Source organism: Phasianus colchicus, chromosome 2 (assembly GCF_987193195.1).
Source record: "Phasianus colchicus chromosome 2, bPhaCol1.hap1.1, whole genome shotgun sequence".
In the NCBI taxonomy this organism is placed as follows: domain Eukaryota; kingdom Metazoa; phylum Chordata; class Aves; order Galliformes; family Phasianidae; genus Phasianus; species Phasianus colchicus.
In genome coordinates this window covers 4,524,282-4,550,795 of record NC_143437.1, presented here as the reverse complement: position 1 = coordinate 4,550,795, position 26,514 = coordinate 4,524,282, and the positions used below count along the sequence as shown (strand labels likewise).

Here is a 26,514-nt window from a genome sequence, read left to right as displayed (position 1 = left end):
AAGTCCATTACCACACTCATGGGCAAATCACTTTGGACTCTTTGATTTTATTTCTTCCTCTGTGCTTTGCCAAGCTTACCCGTGCTGTCAGCCTAAGCTTTTCCATTCCACCATTGCTTCTCCTCAAAGCACCAGACATCCATGTGCTACCAGTGCTGCAGAGCCTAGCAGCAACAGCTATTTGTTGGAACCCTGCACGTTCAGTGAACTTTTGGCAACTTTTCCTTGTTAATCTCTTGATCAGAAACGCATTCCAAGCCCACGAGCAGCTTCAAACAGCTGCCATGCTTCTTAGCAGCTTGCCACAAGAAAGGCTTCTCTCCCCCCCAGCCTCCTTAAACACGTGAATTCCCAAGGAAGCACACCTATCCTTGCACACACATTTCACACCCACAAACAAATTACACTACCACCACACAGTGCCCAGATCTGGAGCAGTTTAATTTGCTGTTTCATGACCCACCAAGACTAGAACTTGGAGATTACCCATAGAAACTGTAACTTTGCCAGTTTCCAACAACTCGTGACATTTATCTGTAGCCCTGGGAGGTTGAGCATTTCAGAAACTAAATTCATGAAAATCATCATTTATGTGCAATTGGAATTAGCCCACACATTCACAACGCAGACCCATAGACTCTTAGCATGCCAAAGTGACTCCAGTACAGATATTTTAGGGGTAGTTAAGGGTAACCCTTAATCCAAAGCCAACAGAGGAAGGTTTAAGGTCTTGCTGGGGTTTAATGACTGTTTGAAGAGCAAGGAAGAGAAGCTGGCCCAGTAATAAGTTTAAGGAGCCAAGCAAATAACCATATTGCCTCCAACTAAAAGCTGACATACTTGGAGAAGAGAAGGCTCTGGGGAGACCTCATTGTGGCCTTCCAATACTTGAAGGGAGCATATAAACAGGAGGGAGAATGGCTGTTTGTGGGTGTGGATAGTGATAGGACAAAGGGGAATGGTTTCAGAGACAGGAGAGGTTTAGGTTAGATATCAGGAGGAAGTTTTTCACACAGAGGGTGGTGATGCACTGGAACAGGTTGCCCAAGGAGGCTGTGGATGCCCTGCAGGCATTCAAGGCCAGGCTGGATGTGGCTCTGGGCAGCCTGGTCTGCTGGTTGGTGACCTGCACATAGCAGGGGTTGGAACTGGATGAGCATTGTGGGCCTTTTCAACCCAGGCCATTCTATGATTCTATGATACTTCATACAAAGCTTTCAGCTGATAACCAGTTGTCTATTGCAGACAGCAGACAACAGCACCTAGTCAAGTGTATTACTGATCCCTGCACACATGTCCCTTTTCTCTTCTTAACAGAACTCTCGTGAAAAATACTGGTAGGAAATGATGTGTGATGTACCAGTATCCCAGGAAGCTTCTTTCTGCAATTAAGTTCATTATACCTGCTTATCAGCTTAAAGTTCAGTAAAAACAAAACAAAACAAAAAAACAGAAGACACAAAGCACAAAGTCATACACACACCTCTTTTCAATTCAAGCTTAAGAGATTGGTAGTAATCACGCTTCCAAAACTTATGGAGCACTACAGACATGCAGACAGTGCAGTGGAAATATAATGCACTAGATGACCAGAGCAGAACCAACAGAACAGCATCATATACTCTACTAAAAAATGCAATTCCTGTTCAAAAACCCTTTGCTGAGTTCAATTAGCACACTGATAATAAAGCCCAGGAACCAGCACAGGTGATCTTGGGAATCAAGCTTACTGACCAATAGCTGCAGACCATCCTATACCTAGAAATAAAATGTTTAAATGACATGAAGTTAAAAGGTCTGCATGGTTTGTTCTCTGGCTGTACTCCCACCGAGTTCTCTCCCCAGCCCCAACCAAAGCCTGTCCTGAACTCAGAAACCACTTGACTGGAGGACTACTTACCCCTTTCCTAAACGACAGCCTCCAGGAAAACAGCTTGTGATGCCATGTCAAGACAGAAAACAGCTTGGAAGAGCTCTCCTCAGACCGAAAATCCTGGTCCAGCAGAGGGATGTATATAACCCTCATTAAACACAAACATGGATACTGTTGGAAGTTTTCAAGTTTGAATGCCCCAGTTAAGACACTTCTATTAAAGTTACACTATTCTAAGTAGTAAATAGTCAACATTTCTGCTGCAGTACCAAAGCACACCATTCTTTTGCTAAATGTTTATCTAACAGTTTAGAGGCCACAGCTAAAGGCAGAAAAATCCAATTCCTATTAACTGTAAATAGGATTTCGGGAGAACTCCTAGCAAACAAGATGACCATAAACAGGATTTGGGACTGCCAAACTCACAGCTGCTTTTTAAGAGCATACCCCAGTCACTAATGGTATCACTGCAACTCAGAACAAATAAGGCTTTACAGAAGTCAGGGACAATGGATACAACCCGGAAGACTTAGTGGTTTCTTTTTCCTTTATCTGCTTAAACTCTTAATGCAGCGTTAAGGGTGAAAAGCAATCTGTTGTTCTATGCTGCATTAGAGCTCATTTAAAGAAGGGCATCAATTAGGAAAAGTATGAATGGAGAAAAACTGATGGACCATTCATAGCTAAAATTGTAGAGCGTGCCCAGCTGGCTAAATGGAAAGTTAACTGAGCAGAAGCTGAGCCAATGCTCTACCTTCCCTAAATTCATTATTCTTTGCGTGCACCAGCAAAATGCTCCAAATGAGATTCTGCTACTGAAATAAAGGATATCTTCCTATTCCGACAGGCTCGCGAGGCACATACAGCCCTGACACAGAGGAAGCACTTGTAACCAGTCTGTCCCTGCTCTGAAGGAAACGTCCTTATAAACAGAACTGTGCAGGAAACGTAACGTCCATCCACACTTGGGAAGTGCAAAGTTTAACAAAAGGAAACAAGAAAAAAAAAGAGCTTTCCTGTCACAGCCCATACATTGCCTCCCAACATCAACACTTCTGTGCTGAAAAGGTGCTGAGAAGACTGATGATACTTGCAGACTACTTTCTACAGCTCTTCCATTTCCAAATCAACTGGTGCCTCTGCTCGACAACCCAGAGTTAGACATAAAATTCTGCTTAAGATGCAGACGTTTCCTTAGGTTTGCATTCTGTACTTCTGTGGTAGGTCCAGAAGCCCGCGATGAACACTGCTACGTGACCAGCACTCAAATGAAGAACCAAGTTTCTTGCTAAGAAACCACCGCTTATTTTAAACAGCTGCCTGTAGACTCCCGTAAAAACCACAGACAAGGTAAGGTTTATGCTACAGTACAGGGCAGATAGTCTGAGTCACCTGCAGCAGCCTGAAGGTTCCCAAGCACACAAACAAACAGGCAGAGCCCTTAGCAAACAGAGGGCATGGACCCAGGCTTCCTCCTTCACAGCTATCTGACGCACTCAAATTACGCTTTTCCATCTTGCATCAACTACTGTGAAAACTGTGAAGCAACCTTGCTTAAAAAATCCCCAACCAGCCACCACTAGGACAGCTTATTACAACAACTGCCATCAAACACTGCCACCTCATAGTTGCCAACGTCTAACTTGTCCTCAGGAATTACCATCTCAGAAAGCTACCCAACTAAGCGTGCCAGGGCCCCAGTTGGCACGAGGATACCTATTTATTCTTGTCAAGATAACACTGTTGTCAACGAGCACTTAAAATATCAAGTGAAGGAGTAACAGGAAGACAAGGCTACAAATCTACACCCAAGAAAGGGAATGTTAATGTATGTAATTCAAACCATATACAAAAGACAAGTTAGCAAGACCTTGTTGAAACATAACCCCAAGATGAAAATAACTCAAGTCACAAAGAACTACAGAGATAATTATGGGTAAGTATGGATCTGTATTCAGCAAGTAGAAAGCAGAAGTCAAACTCATCATTTGGGAGCAAAACCAGAGAAGGGAACCACTTAAATGTCCAAAATGTTTGTTGGTGGTTTTGGTTTTTTTTTTTCTTTTTTCCAAGTCACTTGTGAGAGCATGTTCAGAGTACTGGGCATCTGGCCAGGAGGTATTCATATTCCAGAGTAGTGGAATAGGAGCAAGAGCAGCTTTCTTTTGAGAGAAGCCCCTCAAAATGTAGTTGTTTCTGCCTCTAAGCTGGTAAGCATGAAACCAGTGAGGGATGGTAATAAACAGCTCACCTCGTGTCAATGAACAGGGCCCCACTGGGTGCAACAGAGCAGCAGCAATCTGCTGCTACACCAATGGTTCCTTGGTATTTAAGTATTTACCAGGTGATTCAGCGATTTCAGACTTTCCAGAGCTCAGGAAGACAACATGTGCTTACATGCAAAGCAGGGCTTTTATTCCTTAGACACAGGTCATGGGGAAGAGATCTCCCAAGAACTTTCTTTTACAAGGCTGTCTTAGAAAACCAAGAATGGGAGAAAATGCAGTTCCTTTGGGTTTGCTCCATGGACACCACGTGCACCACCTGAAGCAAGCATTTTAAACGTGTGTTTCACAAGGCTGCTGTGACTAGGTTAAACAGTGCAGCAGTTTAAGAAGAAGACTTGTGCTTCTGCACTGCACTAACATCTGTCTTTCTAACCAAAGGAGGTGCTGGTAAGGGCAAGAAATCCAGTGCAGAAACTGCACGGGCTCAGTGAGATGCCTGGTAGGTCCTTTATTTCAGCTGCAACATTAGGGAACAGGAAGGCAGTGGGAAGACTGTTTGTATTGGTCTATCTACCAGAGGGCCTTGAAGTCAAATTAAAACAGGCCATGATATCACGTGGAGCCCAGAATAAGAGCAGAACCAGACCACATAAGCACTCCAGATTCATCAGCCAAGAATGTGAAGCAGTAGCAGCCGCCGTTTCACAAACAAACCGTGCTAGAGCTCATGGCAGCCCAGACACAGAGAAAATTCCATGTTCCTGCCAACCCTTCCTCCCTGTCCTGCTCAAACTGCAAACACTCAGATTCCCAAATAACTATGGCAGGCTGAACCATCACGCGATTTAGGATTGGGTAACTACAGGTGGTAAAACATCAGATAAAACTAACAACAAGAAATAGTCCTATTATAGGTCACAAGTACCATGAATGCTAAGTGGACATAGAAGCCCTTCCAGCTCTTGTTAATTTCTCTGTAAGGAACTACACTGCTTCAAAAGTAAGAGATAATGGCACTGCATTGCTTCTCACTGCAGCACTTTGCATGTCAGAAAGTACTTATCTGCTCTGTTCCATACTAAGACATGCTGGAAACAAGAGCCCTATGCTCATCCAATTGCTACCACATGATCTCTGTATTTCATTGCCTTAATTGACTTAATTTAACAGAGCACCACGTATTCAGTTACATTACCATCCTTTCTTCCAATATATGCCACCAAATAAATGATGGCTTGAACAAAACAGTTTAATTGGCAACATTTGACTCCGCTTAACATTCCTGCTGTGCAACTCTTTACTAAAGAATGTGAGAGGGTTCTATTTCTGTGAAGCACGTATTTTGAAACATTTCTTACTACAGATTAGAGTTACCATAAATCTCTTATTTTCAAGAGCTGCATGGTATGCCAAGTATTTAGGTCCATGGACAAATACTGTTTACCCATGGCGCCTGCAACGCACACGACCACAGCACCAGTTTTCTGCTATATACCACCACACCTCAGCCTGCTAGAGTAGTCACTACATCTAGAAGGAGAGATCTCTGCTGCTCAGCCCCTTTCATCCTCTGCTCCAAATCCCCTGAAGTGGAAAAAAAAAATACACCGTCTTTCATACAGATGTACTTTGGAACAACCACAGCCAACTTCCCATTGTCCTGTTAGCTCCATACCAAAGTCTTCACACAGCTGATGGTAAGCTACGTGCTTCAGAGAACCAGGAAACAGGATACTGTACCAGAGGTTACTGGAGGTGATGGCCACACATCGCAGTGGGACCTCAGTCAGGCTGAGGAACACTAAATTGGTGGGAGTGCAAGGAACACTGCAGCAACCTGCTGAAGTCTCACACTGCTGACAGGACACAGTACTGGCAAAGGAACTGGAACTGCTCATAAACCACCTGGACCACATGTGCTCTGACAAGCAACCACAGATTCAGTTTTCTCAGCACGTTCAACACAGAAGTCCCTCAAGCCACCAGCAATTTTTCAAGCAGACTTCACTCCTACGCTTAACGTGACCAACTTCTCAACAGACTGATATTTGTGTTAGCTGTCCTTCCAAAGCCTTCACCCAGAGAAAACTTCTATTACCACACAAATGAATCTTCACCAACTGATCTGTCAGACACCTTAACCGGGGGTAGCACAGCATGATCAGAAATCCAGTGAGGAGTAAAGGAAGCTAACAAAAATCCAACCACTTACAAGTCTACAAAAAAGGAACAAACTGATCTACAAACATCCATTCAAGAAAACACTCTGTGTATGATTCAAAAGTAATTCAGTGAGTAGACACCTAAAAACATACAGGAATCTTGTTTCACCACTAGCTTTTCCACCATCATTTCAGTATTGCTGAAATTCTTGGTAATTATTACTTACCCTATGTTTTAATTAATACAAAGAATAAGGCAGCAGATTTGCTATGAATCCTCTCCAAGAAATTAAATGCATGCTAGGATTACACACAGAAAAACACAGGATGGCTCCACATAAATACTCTCAGAATCACAGTGCTTTTCTTGCTTCGCTGTACAATTAACACACAGTTTATTTCACACAGTCTTTCTGCTCATCTAATTCAACACGGAGATCTCAACAATTAAGGAAAATCACAGAAACGTAGGGGTTGGATGGGACATCTGGAGCTCACTGAGTCCAACCCCAACGTCCAACCTGCTAAAGCCAGTTCCCTACAGCACATCACACAGGTGGGCATCCAGACAGGTTTCGACTATCTCCAGAGAAGGAGACTTCGCTACCACTCAGTGCAGTCCAACTCTAACAGAACTCTTCACAGACCTAACCAGGCCTAAGACGAGGTAAGAGCTTTGTTCTGCCCGCCCCGCGTGCCAGTACAACAGAGAAATACTCACAGAGCCAAAGCAGATGGAGCCGAACCAAAAGCAGAGCTGCTGCAGGCTCGCGCAGCCCGCAGCTCCAAGCGACTGCTCTTCTAAGCGCTGCCCCGCGAGCCATAGAGCCTGCAACCTGGGCAAGCAGGCAGTTCTGCAAAGAAAAATTAATTCCAGTGACTTCGCGAGCCGCTCTCCAAAAGCTGCGTTCTAACAGCTAAACCTCCATCACGTTTATCCTGGCAGCTCCTGCCTGCGCAGAAACGCCAGGTGCAGACCACCCTGCATCTAAGGGGAAGTTGTTTGTAACGAGGGCAGAGACACGGGTTGCCCACAGAGGTGGCGGTGCTCCATCCCCGCACGAGGTCAGGCTGGACGCGAGGCTGCAGGAGCTGCGGGTGGCCCCGCGCACCGCAGGGGTTGGACTGGGCGGCCTTCAGGGGTCCGTCGCAGCTCCGGCCGCCCAGCGGTGCCCGCGGGAGGCGCTCCCAGGGCCGGGCGGCAGGTGACGTGAGACAAAGCGCTCGCACCCGCAGCGCAACGGACACCTCGCGCCCCTACGCGCTCGGGCGGTTTAAAATTAAGAATCAACTCGCGGGACAACGTTCACGAGGAAACCATTACAGAAACAAAACGTCAAGATACAGACGCCGTCCCAGCCAGCCCGCCCGCCAGGCCCCGCGGAGCCTCCACGGCGCTGCCGGCGGAGAGCGGCCCCCACCTCGCTCTGCGGGGCGACGGCCCCCCGTGGGCCGCCCTGCGGCCGCCCGGCCTCCCCCGCCCGCCGCCCCCTTACCTCGCGCAGCCGGCCCGCAGCGAGCGCAACCGGCGGCGGCAGCCCGCGGCCGGCCGGGCTGGGGCGCGGGGAGGAGCCGCGCCGCTGTGCCGCCTCTTCCCGAGGCCCGCGGCCGCTCCCCCCGGCACGGCGCCTGCGCGGCGCCGCGCTCTGCCTGCGGGGGTCGGGAGGCGCCTCGCTGGGGGGATCGCGGTGCTGATCGGCCCCGAGTGGCAGCGGGCGCCTTGCGGGATGCGCAGCGCCGTTCTAGGCGCTGTACCTCACAGAACCGTTCGAGTCGTTGGGATCGTTTCGATGACAAAACGAGGAGAGCGAGGCTTCAACTCCAGTTAGGCAGCCGTTAGCTCTCCGTAAATGGAGCAGTGGCTGAAATGCCAGCAGCCATGTTGTGGAGAGCGGCTGTTGTGCTGAGCTGCCCACGGCCAAACAGCGGTGGGGAGACGTGGTTAAGGGAGGCACGGCCGTTCTGAGAGCGCGGGAGGTGGCCGTCCCTCCGCACTGACACTGGGGAGGCTGCCCTCACTGCAGGAAAGGCACCGAGGGCTGCAGCGTGTGCAGAGAAGGGCAGCGGAGCTGTGAGGGGTCTGGAGCACAAGTGTGATGGGCAGCGGCTGAGGGAAGCGGGGCTGTTCGGTCTGGAGAAGAGGAGGCTCAGGGGAGACCTCGTGGCTCTCTGCAACGACCCGAAAGGAGGCTGTGTGAGGTGGGGTCGGCCTCTGCTCCCAGGGAACGGCCATAGGACGAGAGGGGATGGCTTTAAGCTGTGCCAGGGGAGGTCCAGGTTGGATATTAGGAACAATTCCTTCTCCAGAAGTGATTCTGCACTGACACAGCTGCCCAGGGATGTGGGATCACCATCCCTGAAGGTGTTCAAGAAAAGGGCAGATGTCACACTGAGTGACGTGATCTAGAGCAGTAACAGACATGGGCTGATGGTTGGACTTGATGATCTTAGTGATCTTTCCAACCTTAGTGATTCTATGACCTCCATAAAAACGGGCACTAATCCTCAGCTGTTGGAAGAGCCCAGGCAGGCTCACAGAGACAACCACCAGCAGCTTTTATTGATGCAATCGCTAGCTGTCTTTTGACAGAGTGGTGTGAAACTTGTAGGGTGAACTGGAGACAGCTGAAGCAATCCTGCTGGCAGGTTGCAAAAGCTGATCTGCCTTCTGTGAGCCACCCTGAGGGCTACTGAAACATCTCTGCTCTAGCAGAACCAACACGCAAGCTGAAGGCTCCAAGCAATGCCCTGGAGGACTCACCAAGCCTGAACAAGAAGCAGCACTTAGCCTTCCTGCTACACCATGCACCCCTGCAAGGTTTTGGTAGTTTCCTGGTATGATTTGGTTTTGACAGAGCCTGGGTACCGTGTGCTTTAGCTCTGTAAAAACAAAAATCACAATTGCAGAGCAAAACAGTGTTAGTGGCATCTCCAGTGTTTTGAGTAGATACCAAAGGTTAACGTTCACTTATCTGTGGTCACACCCAGGCAAATTCCAGCAAGGAGCGACAACAATTCAGCTGGCTTCTCTCATGGGGGCCAGTGTTTCTGTGTTGAGATTGTGTATCCCCTGACCCCTGTCCCAGGAGCTGCCACAGGGCCGTGAGCTTTGCAGGAGAGAAGAGAGGCTACAGTGCTCTTGTACTTCTTGAGCTCAAGGCTACATAAGTGAGAGAACCTTCAGTCTGGAAAAATTATATAAAGGGTTGTTTCTGTTTCTTCATATGGCCTTTCCGATATGGAATGAGAAGAATGTCTACATTCTATTTTCTGCATCATGGCAGAGCCACTCTTTGATTCCTTACTCCTTTTTGTCTTCTTTAAGGTTGACAGCAAAGCACTGGAATTGAGTTGTTTATGACTGTTAGTCACTATGTCCATGGGAGGAAATTACTTTTTTATTATTTGATGGCACTGTGCACTCAAGTTCATTTCTCAGCATTATCCCATTAAGGGAGATCTGGCCAACAGCTTTTCAACACTCCCCCGCATCAGGACAAATTTCCATCATGGAGTTCTGATGAGAGATCCGACAGCCAGTTTGTCTTCAAGCTTCTCCCTGACAGCCAGGAAATGAGTAAGTGCAAATACTGTATAACTGCACTTCCAACTCTGTAACGCTTACTTTTTACCTTCTGTTTAAGTGGGTTGAAAACCCAAGTATTCAGATAAAATGTATAACAGTGCAGAGACTTGGGAGGACTTTGACACAACAGCCTTTAAAGAGTGCATGGACTGGCACTCTAAATTTCTCAGAAAGCCCCCACAACCCACACTGCATACGTTGTGCCCTCTGGGAGGACTGATGCAAGCAATGCTTTCTTATCCTGTGTTGGGAAGTGCCAAGGCTCTGCACCTGGTCCTGCCAGCAGCCCTGTTGGATCAGGGAGCAGGGAAGGGACATAATGAGCCTCTGGCTGCCAATGAAAGCTCACTCCTGCTACATGTGTGCCAAAAGCTATTCCTCAGTTTACAGCTCAAGCCAGAGTGACATGAAAGCAAGGATGTCCAGAGAGACAGCGGCTGCCAGACACTAGCTGTGATTAATCCCAAAAAATTTGGGAAGTCAGAGCCGTATTTTAATTACACTACTGTTGCCTAGACACCACATGGGTAGGAGGGAAGAGGATCTGTGTTTAGGTAACTGCCTCCTTGCTCCATCTGAACTCTGAACTGCTGAGATTGGTGCAGACACACTGCTGAAATATAGCAACTTGAGCTGATTCTAGTTTGGACATCAGTTTTAAAGTTCTCATTAGCTATAGAGAAAACTAGTCTCAACCTTCATTATGGTGATAGAGATGCTGGCAAAAGGGAACACACACTCATTGTCAACCAGAAATGGATACTGGTATTTCCAGTCCTTCTTCTGAGACTGTCTTAACTTGCAAGAAGGTAATGATTGAGATTCATCCTTCATTTTTCTAACACTACTGGAGAAGAAAAGATGGGGTGAAAAGCAATGTTTATAGTCTGGCCATGAAATTGTTTGCTCAGTAAAGTCAGTGGTGTTTCAGCTTTCCAGTTGCAATGAGAAATGATGTCTACAATAACAATTCATGGGAAAACATCACTGGGGAGAACTGTGACCAACTCATTTTCTGTCACTTTTGCAGGATGTTATACCAGCGCACTGCTTAACTAGCCCCAACAAAAATGCATTAATTTAATTTCAGCTTCTTAATTACCACTATTAACCTATTGCTTCCTGAGACTTGCACTGCTGCAGCATGCCTACGTGCACTTTTTGTGCCTGTAGGCAATGCTGTTCTCAGGTGGCAGCAAGCATTTGTTTTATCATTTCTTGGCAGCCAGAACACTGCAAGTCTGGAGGAGAATCAGGCCCTCCCTTTGCTTGGATAGCAACTAGAGCACCATTATTTGAGGAGGGAAAAATTGCCTGAAGCTGTGTTGAAAGCTCTTGTCTTTATTAGTGGAAGTATTAATGTTTCCCAATGTGCTCTGAATTTACAGTCAAATATTTTGCCTTCAGTTTGGAGTTGCTTGTAAAAGCTGCCTGCTGCAGAAGCTGGGGTAAAGCCCTATAGTTTGAAAGATGTCCTCAGGCTGATTGAAGTTAGAGCCCTCATTTTTCTCCAGAGGGGAGCAAGTTCATCAGTAAAAAGTAAGAGAACCTAATATAGAGATTAACAGTTAAAGTACCACCAAATATTGTCACCATTCCTCAGAAAGGTTAAATGTCCTAAAATCATATGGTAGGAAGCAATAAGACTGGATCATACCTAAAACGTAATGCATATGAGACCAAGTTCCTAAGCAGTTCTAGCCATAGACCTCTCCATCAAGTTAAACAGATTGCTACCTACTTAGATCTGGAGCTTACTTTTCAGCCTGGATAGAGGAGGGATAGCCAGGAGTGAGGGCAGAGCTGCAGCTAGCCCAGGGCTTTAAGCCATCTGCAGTTAAATCACATCCATAGTTTACAGGTAGACTGATTTGAATGGGAAGAATGGAATAACATGAATATGTAGCTTTGTGAGTAAGGATGCCAAGATCTGGCCTTCAAGATTTAATACTCTAATCTGTCCAAGTGTATTACTGCTGTAATTACAGCCACAGCACAGTCCTTGAGTAGCTCGAGTTTAGGGACCATTGATAATCCCAGCTGTGTCACACAGATGAAAGCTACTAAGTTGATTTACAGAGGACATGAGGTATATAGAAACTCATTATTTTCCCACTGAGACAAAACTATTCATTAGTATATGACAGAGAGCACACTCTGGAAAATTGGAAGTGGGTTATTGAAAATGAGCATATCCCAATAGTCCTTACACATTCGTGATGAACTGGTTACTAATATTCAATCCAGCAAGCTCTGTCACTAAGGTTGAGTCCCATTCCTGATGGTATTTGTAAGTCTGCATGCCCTATATGGTACTGATCTGCAGTGTTAGGAAAAGTAACTCTTAAATTCAGGTTCACATTGCAGTCAATGCAAATTTCAGGCAGGAGGGTGTTGATTCAAGCTCACACGTGCAAAATCAACAGCAGAGTTCATCTTAGAATGTTACTTCAGACATTCCCACTGCAGCTGATACATTAATTATGCCACAGTTTTATTAATTCGGTCTTTAAAGGCTCCCTTGCGAAATCTTCTTGTGCGAGCAATTACAGTAAGCAACTGCTCTGGTTTGAAGTGGTTTTACTGCACCTGCTGTCCCCAGGCTGTACTAGTTAATTGTTTTTGTTTATCCCATCCTACTCTTCTCTAGTGATTTGCTTGGCACCGCAAAGACAGCTCACACCACTTAGTTTATTCCTGGCAGCCAGAAGTTGAAGATGTGCCTCTTTTCTTGCTATGAGCTGCAGCCCACTTAAAACAGCTGGAGGGGAAGTGAGCAGATGCTCAGCTGTGCTAAGAGCTCTGATTACCGTTACAGTGTGGAAGAAAAGCAAACATACAAAAAACATACCTGTAGTTCGTCCCAAGTCCTGTGTCTGCATATTTAGCTGTATGTCTTGTCTGCGCTTCAGGAGCTTTTCAGGAAAAATAACACTGTGGAAGTTCCTGTGTGTGCTGAGCTCCCAGGACCAGGGATTAGGAGCTGTAGTTTCAAGGCTGCTAGTAAAGGATTTGGGCACTGAACAGCCTAATCATTAAGCACCTGTTTTCTAGGGTGTGGGTAGCCAGTCCAGGCATCTTATTGGAGGACAGGGAGAAACCTCAGGTGGGAAGTCTCACTAGCCAGCCCACTGAGTCCTGGGAAGCTGCAGCACCACAAGGCTGAAAACACTGGGTGGAGGGATGTCTCCAAGCTCTCCTTCGTTCCATAGATGAACAGAAAGGGAGGCAAGTGCTTCAATTCTGCTAGTTTTAGATGGAAGTCCTGGTACCTTGGACTGCCCCAACCATGTTCTAACTGTCCAAGCTGTAAATCACATGGCATTTTTTAAAAGTGAAGTGAACACAAGACCAAAACAAACCAACCAACCCAAAACCAAAATCAAAACATATCTGGCATTTCACTCTGGCATGGAGTTGGGACTGGGAATATCTTTGGAGTCCAACAGCCTATTGGAACAGCTCCACATTGTGACAGAAAGCAAGATTATCTTTGAACCAGAAAACTTGTTGTGGGGAAGTCTCTACAGTGATCCAGCATCCTTATGAATTCCAACATACTTTTTGGGTTGCCAGCAGACAGACAGAAAGCTAATGAGACAACTGGTGGGTTTGCACCACTGAAGGACATTTTTTACATTAACATCAAAGGCTGTACCTCATCCCTTTACTCACAGACAGGTACAGGATCAAATGTGTCTCCTCCACACCTGGAAATAGCTGCATATAAGTACATAAATGATCCCTTCTTGTGGTGGCTACTTGAGAATAAAGATGTCATTTTGGCAGAGGCTGTTACAAAGACCTAAGCAAATGTACTTTAGTTGAGGTTGCTGGTCCCACTTGCATGCTCTTCCATTCACACATCTCAACCCTTCAAGAAAAAAAGGAAAGGGAAGGAGGTTGGATAAAGAATCCCAGCCTCCTGATCACGTTAGGCAGAAACAGTGGGAATCCTGTCACAGCACAGGCTCAGATTTCCCAGGGAAACTTAGCCTGCATGCACAGAGCATCAGGATGGCCCAAATATTTTACTGCTCTAGAAGTCATGCCTTCTAACCAGCCCCCTCCATAGGTTTCCTGCTATATCAGAAGCTCTTATATAGCACCTCCTTATTATTATTCCAAGCATTATTGAAAATATTACTTCAGGAACGACTTCAGAGGAGGACTGCAGCTTGTAACACAGCTGTCTGCTGTTCAATGGTCACAGGTGTGGAATCCTTCCAGCTGGGAGAGCAGCAGTTAACTCATGCTACCTTATGTCTAGAAAAAATTTACTTACTTCACTGCAGTAATTTCAAATCTTTACTGCTGTAAAAGAGCAGAATTTGGCTCATTATCTAATAGCAAATTCAATTCCCTTCATGTTTCTCTATGGACTCTGACATGTGCAGTCCAGGTGAGCCAGCCAGCATTTATAGGAGCTACTATGGTTCATGCACCTTTACAGCAAAAGCACGTTAAGCAGTGCAGGAAATACAAGATATAAAAACTCCCTTTCCTTCTTCCCTCACTCCCTCTCTAGCTGAGTGCTCACATTGAAAGAGTGGTACAAAGGATTCTCACAGCCATGGCAGAACTGAACAAATGGCTGGTCCTGTGACCCACAGGGGTGTGCCATGCCTATGTCCAAGCATGTCCTGAAATGTTAACTTAGTACAAAGAGAGGATATTTTTATTGATAAACATTATATTGTCTTAGTGTAGATGTCTGACACGTTATTAAATCAAATGACAAAACACTGAAAGTAATTCATTCTAATAAAACTTTTTGATATTCCATAGACAATAGTGCTGTGAATTTTGTTTATAGTATAACACATTAAAAACACAGAAATACAAGTTTCTAATCTCATATGTTACCAGCAAACAGAGAAAAATGCATGCTTTAATTTCTGTTGAATTTGTAACTTACACAGGCAAGTGGAACAGCTATGCATAAAATACTATTCTACAACAAGCTGTAAAACAAACATACAGAAAGACTGACCTTATAATACTTGTACAAGTATGACAAAACCATTGTAACTCATTTCAAAAGGTAACAAATATTTTGTCTGTGGCTCCACCATTTTAACATTTCTAAGCCGACTTAATAAAAAAGCTATTTTGAATAGAATTGTATTACCATAAACCACTGGTTATTTTTTTTCTGGCTGGCTGTCAATGAACATGATGCATTATGTGCATTTGTGCTTGGTTCCACCTACATTTTCTTCCTTATGGATTGAAGCATCACACAGTCTTTGCACTCAGGAAATGCTGTTTGATCCTGAGTCGAACAGAAGGTGCTTGTTTTACTGACTTGTTTTGCTGTGCCTCCTGCAGCCTGACCACACCATAAAGTAGAAATCGTGCGTGCAATTCAACAAGATCGGTATGGTTTCATCACAGTTAGTACAAGCCCATGTGGGGATTGCATTCAGAGCTCTAAGACTTTAATCATGGTACAGTGATAAGTTTTCCATAAGAGCCCCAAGCAGCTATTGGATCTTGAATGTCCAACTGCTGGGCTATGAGATAACCTCTCCCCCAGCCAACCCATGGACTGAAGAGAAGCACCAGGCCTGTTCTCCTGCTCTGGTGGCCACACTAACACCAAACCACTGCCAACCCACACCCAGGATTCCAGGCAGCATGCAACTTTGGCAGACAGCAGCAAAAAAACAAAAACAAAAACAACCCACACCCAAAAACCCAAACCAAACAAAAAAAAAAATAGTGAGAAACATCTTCTTACTTTGGTTTCGGTCTCCAAACATTCAATGTGAGGATAACTGATTATTCCTTTGACCATCTTTTGCAAATACTATCTGCATTAGGGGCCTGGCAATGGCTCCCAACTTTACAAGGAGAGGCAATGAAATGAAACTATTCCTCAAGGGAAAAAGAAGCAAAATGTGTTCCCTCTATCAGGCACGTAGGCTCTTACTGGCAAGTTCACCCAAGCATTAATGGAAAAGATAAAATGCACACCTGTGAAGTGAGGGTAAGTACTGAGCGAGGGACTTTATCCCTCGTGTCTCTCTTCCCTTCGCCCTGATAAAAGGGTGCTGTGTTTCTCCCTGGGAAGAAACACCTTTCATCAGGAGGACAGGAGTTGTAAAGATAAACAGTACTCACACAAAGCCTCACATAAATGCAGCCTTGATGGGCTGATGGTAGGACTTGATGATCTCAGAGGTCTCTTCCAACCTTAGTGATTCTACCTATGAACTTCTGCAAAGCTTGCCAGCATCCCCACTACACAGTAACCAGCTTTCTGTGATGCCACAGCACTCTCATTCACACTCACTCTCCACTTGTGCTGCATAAATACGGATTCGTGCTTTGTGTCCTTTGCTTGCTGTGCATGTAGAAAAGCCCTTAAGAACCAAAGTTATTCCATAAACTCGCTGCTTTGGCTTTTGTCAAGTATTCACTGTAGTCAGCAGTAGCTCAAGTTCTGCACTTGCTCATTTGTCCTAAGCAAGGTGTAATTTCATAATCCAAATCTGAAATAAAGATATGTTACGCTCAGACGTTTTGACTCAGCAGTAAGAATTACTGAAAGAAAAGGAATTTTTCCTGAAAATCCAAGAGGAACTCAGGCTTACCCTTGACAACATGTGGAAGTTCATGTCATGCAAATCCTGACAATGACCTGAATATACATGAAAGACTTATGCAATACTTCACGCAATCAGCCTTTATCTCCTAAATGTTTATTTTCTAATCTAAGAAATCCACAAGTCGTTGGGAGATACCATCAAAAATGACTCCACCATTGCTCTTTTATTTCCCAGCACTGAGCCCTACTGTAATTCACAAAGAAGGCAATGATAACCTGATATATTCTTCTACGATTGAGATCAACTGACCTACCTGAAAGCAAAACAGCACAGCGGAAACACGGCCGCGTCACGTTTGTGAGTGCTGGGCTCATCTGACTGGAGGATTTCAAGAGGGAGATCCTTGCTTTAGCTTTAGGTGAGGACTGAAATAGGAGTTTTACTAATTTTACTAATTTTTACTAATTTTGCCAACACAAGGAAACACATTATTGAACCAAAGGCTCAACTCTTCCCGAAAGATAAATAAATAAATAAAACGCATAAATACCTCAGTGCAGAATTTCCTGACCTCCTCAACATCTCTTCTTTTTGAATTATTATTTAAACCCATCCTTACATTCAGAATATGCAACTGGAACTTCAGATGACTAAAAATAATTACAATTGGAAATACGTCTGAATGCAGAGCTATGTGCTGGTCAAGCTTTTGACCTGCTGAATTATAGACGTACAACTGCTGTACACCTCAACAACTCGAAACTCATAACCATCTCTTGTACTTATCAATAGATATGTATGAGTATCATTTGGTCTTAGCAGTTGCCATGATAGGGCTTTATTCCCACAGAAATGGCAGTGTGCACAGGGCTTCATTTTAACAATGGTAAACATACTAGGTATAGTATATATATATATATTTGCTAGTTGAATAGAGATCTATGTTTATGCATTAAGAAAAAAACAAGGCCCCAAATCCACCAATAAAAATTATATCAACTTATGACTGATTCTCTTAACAAAAACAGTATACTGTAGTTTGGCTCTATAAAACACACCCAGCTCATTACGAAGGTTGCTCTGAAAGTAATCCCTCCTATTTCATCGTGCTGTCCCATGATGTCAGAGGCAGATGCTGGTGGGACGGCAGTAGATGCTGAACCTTCCCACCAATGCCCCATTCCATTTTGTTGCCGTGTGACAGGTGGCAGCAGAAGGGCAGCCTGACAGAGAGGTGTCTGGCATGGAAGCCAAGGTGTCACTGAATTCCTCCATGTGCAAAAAATGGCACCACTGACATTCATCAACACTTCCTGAGCGTTGATGGCAGCCAAGCAGTGGCTGTGAGCACAGTGAGGGGTGGGTGGTGCATTTCAGCAGTGGTGACAGCAACAGTGGTCACTTCCACTGGTGGAGATTGTTATGAGTGTGGCCTGCAGGCTCTTGTCTATCACTGATATGAAAATGCACAGCTAATGGTGACAGTGTTGAAAAATAGCATTTTGTAGCTGAGAATGTGCTCTGTCAAACAGTGTTATCGTGCTCTTCGTATCTGTTATAGTTTCCATGGGAATAAATAGGAAGCATTACTTTCAGAGCGACCTACATACAACCACCTACTCACATCAGTTATGTTTATTGCATGATGAGTTTCACTCCATAACAAAAATCGAACAGGGCTGTATCCATTTCATTCATTTTTGCAGCTGACAGAGTGAGTACAGTGTATTTACAAGCGAGTAAGTAACGAGGCCACTGAAGACATACAATATCCTTACAATATCCTCACACAATTCCCTTTGAAGAGCCTTTTAAAAGACATCCCATTAAAAGTCTTCCCCCGCCCCATTATTTGGCTATTTTGGTGGTGTGGAGCATTTTCAGGGCAGACCATAGGCTTACTGTGTCTTGCAGTCTGGTGGTTTGAGATCAACACGCCACACAAAGATCTCCTTGCATTTCCTCCCATCAATTTACCAGGTCAAAAACTACACCCTATTTCTATTAGCACAGGGTACAAATTCTGTGCTAGGGAGGGAGGACAGGGGTTTCAACTTCTGAGAGCAGAAGCAAAGTCCTGAATCCTTGTAACAAAAGGAGCAAGACAAAATCCTAAGCAAACTAGCAGGCTGTTGGGTATATGGGATTGTTTACCTTCTAAAAAGACTTCATCCCACCTCCCAACGTTTATACAGTATCTGTGCATCTCATCTCTATCACAAGTCCTCCCATACACAGTGTCTTGGTCCCAGACAGATGTTCCCACCCAAATAACTGCTCTCCTTAAACAAACACCTGTTGTTTTGATTTCGAGCAGGACTCAAAGTCAGGATGTAAAGCATGTTTTTGCAACGCAGTTGAGCCAGCACTTAATTTCGAGTGCTGGCCCAAGAGCGGTCAATAGCACAATTCTGTTCACATATGAAGGTCCTGGAAGCAACCACAGTCTTTGTGCCCCCAGATCTATTTTCCTAAACCACAGCAATAATAAAAATCTCAGTAGCAGCCTGCCAGCGAACAGTTTATAAAAGTTTTACAGACTTTTCAAAGTCACCTTCTTTTATTTTAATCCAAGGCACGTTTGATACAGGTCCTCCTCATCAGAGTTATCTGCTCATTAATCACACACAATTTCACCTGCCTCTTCAAATGGGAACATTTTGCTGCAGCTGCTCCTGATGAGAGCCTTCACTCTGAGTAAGTGCTGCTTTTGCTGAGCACTTAATGGTGATGCCAAAGAGCTGGATTCATTAAAATGAACTCCGCATTAAAACACTTCAGCGTGTGCTTATCTTTCAATACACAGACTTCTGCACAAAGTATGAGTCTCGAGTTAAGCAGGTCTCTGGTATTTCAGTGACAAAGGGGGGTACCAGCAGGCCCCTTCTTTCATTATAGCATGAGATCAGATTAATGAAACATCCAGCAGTGGGAATTACTTCGCTGGGAAGCCAAGCTGCCTGCCTTATCTGCAAGACATGCTGATGGGAAACCTCAAAGGCAAAAGCTCAATATCTGAATTAATCCATAATCAGCTACCACTGTCCTCATAGGTTTGGGCATGCACCATTACACTTTGTTTCCTGCAACTGGCAAGAAAAAGCTGATGTGAAACTGTTGATAGAAAATTCCTACACCGATTTCTGGCACCATTTAAGCTCTATCTGATGAATGAAGATTACACTGACAGGATGTCCATCAGACTATTTCAGTGTGGAAGTATTAAAACTTGTTCCGCAAGGCTATTAGAAAAAGTAAAATAAAAATTACCTAAAATATACCACAATAAATTTAACTGTATAAATACATTACAAAATCTGGAGCTTTACACAAGTTGTGCTTTTTAAGAGGCATCCCTGAAATTAGATGCTTCTGCCCTAGTTTCTGTCCTGGTTTCAGCTGGGACAGAGTTGGTTTTCTTCATAGTGCCTGTTATGGTGATGTGCTGATGTGGTTTTAGGAGAAAAACAATCTTGGTAACACACTGAGGTTTACTTGTTGCTGAGCAGAGCTGTGCAGAGCCACAGATATTTCAGTTTTCCAGTACTGTCCTGTCAGCAAGGAGGCTGGAGGGCACAAGGAGCTGGGATGGGACAGAAACAGGACAGCTGACCTAAACTGGCCAGAGGGCTATTCCACACCATATGGCATCGTGTGAGAAGTCTATAAAGTTAAGAGCTGGTCGGGGGCAGCCACTGCTCAGGGACTGGCTGGAATTTGGCCATCCCATGGGAGGCAGGGAGCGAGAGGCTGTGTGGTGTTTAGCTGCTTGCTGGGTTAAACCACGACCATTTCATAGAATCATTTAGGTTGGAAAAGACACAGACAGAAGATGATCAGATCCAACCATCACCTGACATTACCAAGTCTGCAGCTAAACCACGTACCTAAGCACCATGTCCACACATCTCTTAGACACTTCCAGGGATGGTGATTCCACCTCCCTGAGCAGCCTGTTCCAACGCCTTACCACCTTTTGCATGGTCTCTAATGTAAATCTCACCTGGCACAAGCTGAGTCTGCTTCCTCATGTCCTACCAGTTGTCACCTGAGAAGTGAGCCCTCTACAGCCTCCTTTCAGGTAGTTGTAAAGAGTGATGAGATCTCCCCTCACCCTCCTCCAGACAAAACAATCCCAGTTCCCTTAAATGTTTCCTCTACGTCTTGTTTTCTTGTCCCTTCACCAGGGATATTTAGCTGAGACAACGTGGCCACGATCTCAGGCTTATTCAGGGTGGTAAACAATAGATTTTAAAATCAAATTTTATCTGCTGGTGTGCAATGAAAGAAATTGCTATTATCTTCCCTGATCGCTTTCCTGTGAATAAAGACAACTTTTCCATAAGGCATGGATTTGCCCACACCTGATATGGATTCTGGAGATTCAGTCCAACGAGTCAGAGCAGGCTGGAAGTTGATGCACCTACAAAATATGCTTCAAATGAGAGGCCATTAAAGGCTTGCGATGAACAGGATATTCACATAAATCTCCTTAGAGGTGTCTAGCCATTAATAGGTATTCATTCATCTATTCCAAAAAGAAAATAAAGAGTTCATTCATCTTTACAAAGACACAGAACATCAGGCCTTTTCAGGACTAACTGCTGTGAATATGTATATTGACCCTGAAATAAATCACTGGAGTTTTGTTGTTACTTTCAGTAGAGGTCAGTTTTCACTCAATCTTACTTTAAGGCTTGTGTTACACCTAGGACACTCACTTCTCTAATTTGAAGAAAAATGGCTGAGGTCTTGTGTATACGTTCCTTAAAAACAGGGCTTTGAACTGGTGTGGTTAAATTTGTACAAAACATAACATGGGCAGACGTCCCTGGGCTTAACTCTGTTTTAGCACAACCTACATTGGTTACTGACCAAGTGCAGTGCCATGAATACAGAGCAGTTTTAAATCCAGCTAAGCAGTGTCCACTGAGACTGAGTTTTAAAGTACATATTTAAATTTCCAGTACTAAAACTTTGAAATAGATACACCTGACGCTTCTGCATCTCAGCAAGCTTAACTGAAAGCTATCAGGGCTTTCAAAAAAAAAAGATTAAATAAGAAACATTTGTCAGTCAGCAGAAAGTTACCGTTCTCTCAAAAGCTATCCAACAATATTCAGTCTACATTGTGTCTTATGAGCACTAATATGGTTATTTGGAAAGATCATATAAAAATTGCTTGTCTGACAGCAGAATAGTAAATGTTACCCTCAGGTTGCTCCAGCTACACCGGATGTTGCCGTTCTAAAACTAGACTGTTTGTTCTTGATTTAAGATAAAACAAAAAGCCAGTCGTGCATCTGAAGGTTAAGGATGAGCGTTCGTTTTCACAGGCACAAACATCACAAATCCAAAGCATGCTAATTAATTTCAATGACGTAGCTGTGGACGGGAAGCTGAAAACAAGGCAGGCAAGTGTAAACACAGAGGGGGGAAAAAAAAAACCATAACGAAACACCAATTACATCAGTGAAAATCTCTTCTCATGCACACACTTCAGATTGGTGTTCCTACAGCAGTAACAATCTACCAAAAAGTGCAGCGTGTCAAAAAAGAAAAAAAATGATAATAATTCAGCTTTGGTAGGGACAAAAGCAGTTTTTGCAGCGTGCCTTAAGACCTCCCCATGTGTCATTCTACCTTTGAACCGCCATGGAAGGAAGGCACCGTCACGCTGAGCAGAGCGTGGGGTCACATTTTAACACCAGCTGGGACAAAATCAGGTCGGAGCAAGCTGAGGAAAAGGCTCTTTCATTTCCCTTCGAAACATTCGTTAAGGATTGCCTGAAACCACCAGGAATGGAACCAGAAACACCTGACTGGTCCCAAGACCAGAGCGGCCTCAAGCTTAAAGCTGACCCTTGCTTTCGGAAAAGCAAAAAGCGAATCCGAATCACTGCTGTGTTCCAAACCACACCTGAGCCCAGTGCCCCAAGCCCACGGCACTGCTGCCAGGCACCCCATAACCTCCCTGCCCCATGTGGGGAGAGTCAGTGAGGTGCTGTGTGCTGCTGTTGGCCTGTGGCCTTGCTCGGCACGAAGGCAAGGCCGAGCGGCAGCTTCCCCCACACAGCCTGCATCTCGGGAGGGAAAGAGCCCCTCTGCTCCATCAAGTAAAGCTATTAACACACCCTACATGTCAGTAGAAATGTCTGAGTTTTGGGTGGCTGCTAAAAAATTGCTTAAGTTTTTTGCTTCGGGGACTTTTCCACAAGCTAACAAACTCGACAGGCTCTCCTTTGTGGAGACAAAAAACATTCAGTTGGTCTTTTCTGTTCCAAACCAGGTCTGCACTGGTTGATCTGGTTGCAAATCGTAAGCGCATCTCACTGGAACTATCAGCATAGGAAGTGCTTATCACGTCGTATATGGCACAGGTACTGGCAGTCCAACGTTACCTTCTGCTTCTGCTCAGAGCAAACAGCTCGCAGAATATTCCTGCGCAGTGCACAAGCTTCAAAACAAACGTCAGGTTTCACGCGCAACACAAAGCTATGAGACGCTACAGTATTTAATGCACGCCAGTAGGAAAGGCTCCTAAAAAAATACTCCTCGGTTTTTGTGCCGTGGGATAGGTAACAGCTATTTCGTAGAAATAGATCCAACTGGCTCCATTGGAGCAGCAGTATAAATACTCAAAATAGAAGTAATAATAGGCCCTGTAGGCCCTGACGTGGAACTTTTGTTTTGTTTTCCCCCAAATCTGTTCCTTCCGTCAGCAAGGAAAACACTCTGCTTCCAAACAACTGCATCTGGCTACAAGGAGTATAGCTGTGTATTTCTGGGGTGGATTTTACTGAAATGTGCCACATCGTTGCTAACGCTGTTGGATTTAAGGAAGTATTTTAGGCATTTTAGTGGTTATCATTAATCTCATTAACAAAGAAGGAAAGAAACGACCACAGGAAAAAAAAAAAAAAAAGCAACAAGAAGGTACAATGGGCTTCCTAACATGGGCACGCTTATGAGAAGACTGCTCCAACAACAGGCTGCATGGCTCAACACGTAGCAAGACAACTATTTTCCAGAATCAATAGTGATAACACAGGCATGCCAATGGCTCTGTTCTCTGTCCCTGGGCCCACCCATCTTCTTGCCAGGGATCCACAAGTATGCGTTATTTGCTGAGGCCAGCAGGTCATGGCTTTTTCTGATGGACTTCTCCAATGGGCACAGTGCAATGGCTGCCAAAGGATCCACGCATTTAGCATAACCAAGAAAGAAAAGAAGGTGCAGAGCTGAATGGAAGCCACAGGGTGTAAATATTTTGATTTACATCATTCTGTTCCAAAGAAAAGTAAGCAAAAACGAACGTCCAGAAGTGAAAACAAACTGATAACTGGATTTATCATTGTGCATAGGATGGATTTTTTTTTAAGTTTAACTTTAAGGGTATTTTTTCCTAAGGTTTAGGAGGGTTCTATGGTTTCATGTTTTTTTTTTTTTAAACCTAGGGTTTGCTATGTCTTTATTACCAATATTTGCCATTGCTTGTACGATAGACAAAAACATTCATCTAGTTGGTATTATATTAACACACTTGTAGTAGAACATATACAAGAATGGGGAAAAAAATGAATCAGAAGTGATCAGTGCTTAAAGTAAATACAACAGCCAGCGCTGGCAAGAATCCACAGTATCAATACAAACAAATGTAGCTGTGATAGTGTTCCTGATGGGGTTGGATCTGCCTGTGTATTAATACAGAATTATACAAAATCTAGCAAGGATACTGGAACAATGAATAGCTAAATTTTCACAATAACTTAAGATCTGTGAGCGAGTCTGCGTTGTAGATATTACACATTTTAAAAGTGCCATCTCTCTCTCCATCTTCTTCCCTCCCAGAGGAGGTGTGACGAATCCACATGATCTGCCATCAGAGAAGTTCAACTGTTTAAGAAAAAGACAAATATCTGGCCAGGTCCAGTGTATTCTTTAAAGAGTGGCAAACAATGACTTCAGTAACTATGTCTGTGCAAAATACGCCTCTTTCCTTTTAAAGAAACCAGTGTCTGTAACTCATTTAGAAAAGTTTTGACACGTACTGATGTCCTCAGAACAAATAAGACGTGAACTATAGAATCCCCCCAAAACTACAAGAAATCTGATGAAGCAAATAAAGTTCTGACCTTCCGTTTCCAGGTGTAGATGACAGAAAAACAGGACGTCTCCTCGTAGCCCTCCTGGGCTGGCAATCAAACTATTGCTTGGAAATACCACAAACAGCCTATTAATAAAACGCCGACATCAATAATAAAATGGTAGCAGTGTTTATCCTTTAAATCCATGTTTACCTTCCATTCCTCATCACACCTGTACAGGATTCATTATTTACGGTGCAGTCACTGTCTGTTGCCTTGACAGTCTTCTTTTAATAAGCAGTCAATCCACTCATATGTTGAGTACCTTGAATTAAATTCCCATATTACACTGCCCTGTGACTTTTGGATCATTACAGGAGACCCAGAGCTCAGAAGGAGAAGCTGCAACACAGGATGTTGATCTCAGGCAATAAAAAACCACAACTAAAACAAACAACAGTAACAACAACAACAACAAAAAAAAAAAAACACAACCAAAAAAATCCCAGAATTCTCCTCAAAAATCAGCCCCTGTATGATGTACCCTCTTCTGCATTGTAGCAATAGTCTTAAGACATAAATTAGATTAGTCTTCCATCAAATAACTTAAAAAAGGAATTGTAGCAGACCAGTTTTGCCTGGCTTGATGCCAGTTAGCAGCCAGTTCATCTAGAGACCAGTCACTGTTCAAAAACTGAGCTAAGAAATCACATGAATGTTGAAAAAAAAAAAAAAAAAAAAATTCATCTTCACATCGATGCAGGATTTTTCCAGGTTGTGGGGGTCGGGGAGAGGGTAAACCAAGATGGGGCACAGGTCCTATGGACAGGATATACTTCACGACTTGGAGGTGCACCGCATTCAGGAGATGCCAGCCGTGGTTTGTATTGCACAGGTAAGAAGGACGTTCCTCCTGACAGTCTGCGATGTGCGTTAGTGATCTCTGCACATGGGCAAGTTCACAAAAGTGAAAACATTGAATTCTGTCATGATGGAGAAACACAGGAAGATGCCATACAGGGAAAGGCACACGCACCCTAGCTTCTTATCCAGTTTCCATTTGTTCATGTGCACGCCGAAAACCTACAATAAACATAGAGTAAGCCACCACAGCAGGATCAGTTTGAATAAAGTGGTAAATCCTTTGTCAATTACAGGAGCATGAAAATGACTGTGCCCATGCCAAATACAATCAACTGGAAGCAGTCATAAGGTAGGTACTGCAACAAGTGAGCTAAAGCCCACTGCTAAAGTAAATCTGAGCATCTCCCTCACAGAGCTTGGAGCCATATTGACTTGCATCCCCTTGACTGCTGGCCAAATGGCCCTACGTTTCTGCAATGAATTTCACTTTGGTAATTCAATTGGAAGTGCTTTAAAATGCTATATTCCCTTCTATTCATTTATAACACTTCCAGTCTGTCTTTGTCTCTCAATTTGGAGCTGAACCAGCTAAGGCTGTGCCTGACTTTGCTTAGTTTGCTTCAGCACAAACCTCTTGCAGTTAAAGTCCCTTGTGCAGGAGAACTGTGCTGGTGTGCTGCATAGCACACTCCCTGCCATAGCAGCTGGTCTGGGGAGTTGGAAGATGACACAAGGATATATTAATCCTATTCTCTTTGTTTTTCCTAGTCTACTTTCATGATGGACTTGGCAAGGTCAGGGAACAGGAGCCACTGCTTTCAATAGAAACATTGGCACATCCCAGCACAATTTGTTCTGGCCTGTGTTGTATCTTGGAAGGTTGTTGCACAGCAAACTGTGCAGCATTTACTGTATCTCTTCAACAGGAAAATGCATCTTTTCATACTTCAAGGGATCTGATTCAATGTGAGCATGCTAAATGACTGGGGATTACTAGTGGACCTGCCAGAGGTTATCCTGGGGAAAACATAAATACAAGAAACATCCTGTGACAGTGATAGCTTCTGTCAAAAGTCAGATTAAAGTACTGGGAAGTTTACAACAGCAGCGACCATTTCTATCCCTTAACAACAGCCTTTGCAATCACAACTTCAGCTGGA

At 44.2% G+C, this 26,514-nt stretch overlaps 2 protein-coding genes across 4 annotated transcripts in view; both read right to left on the bottom strand.

Annotated features, from left to right (window-relative positions):
* The window catches only part of RIN2 (Ras and Rab interactor 2), a 57,352-nt gene extending 49,493 nt beyond the window's left edge, over positions 1-7,859 (bottom strand). Inside the window, exons 1-2 of one of the 3 annotated variants that reach the window (XM_031603347.2) lie at positions 7,760-7,859; positions 6,985-7,117 (exon numbers count right to left, since the gene is read on the bottom strand). The gene's annotated coding sequence lies outside the window, so the exon portion shown is untranslated. Of the gene's footprint in view, positions 1-6,984; positions 7,118-7,759 lie in introns of those variants that run through there. The other 2 variants (XM_090134612.1, XM_090134615.1) reach the window with 2 other exon arrangements.
* Positions 7,860-8,028: 169 nt separating this feature from the next.
* SLC24A3 (solute carrier family 24 member 3) overlaps positions 8,029-26,514 on the bottom strand; it is a 148,903-nt gene continuing 130,417 nt past the window's right edge. Inside the window, exon 17 of the mRNA XM_031603372.2 lies at positions 8,029-25,573. Within this exon, the coding sequence (XP_031459232.1) occupies positions 25,424-25,573 (150 nt within the window). The 3' untranslated portion in view covers positions 8,029-25,423. The remainder of the gene's footprint in view (positions 25,574-26,514) is intronic.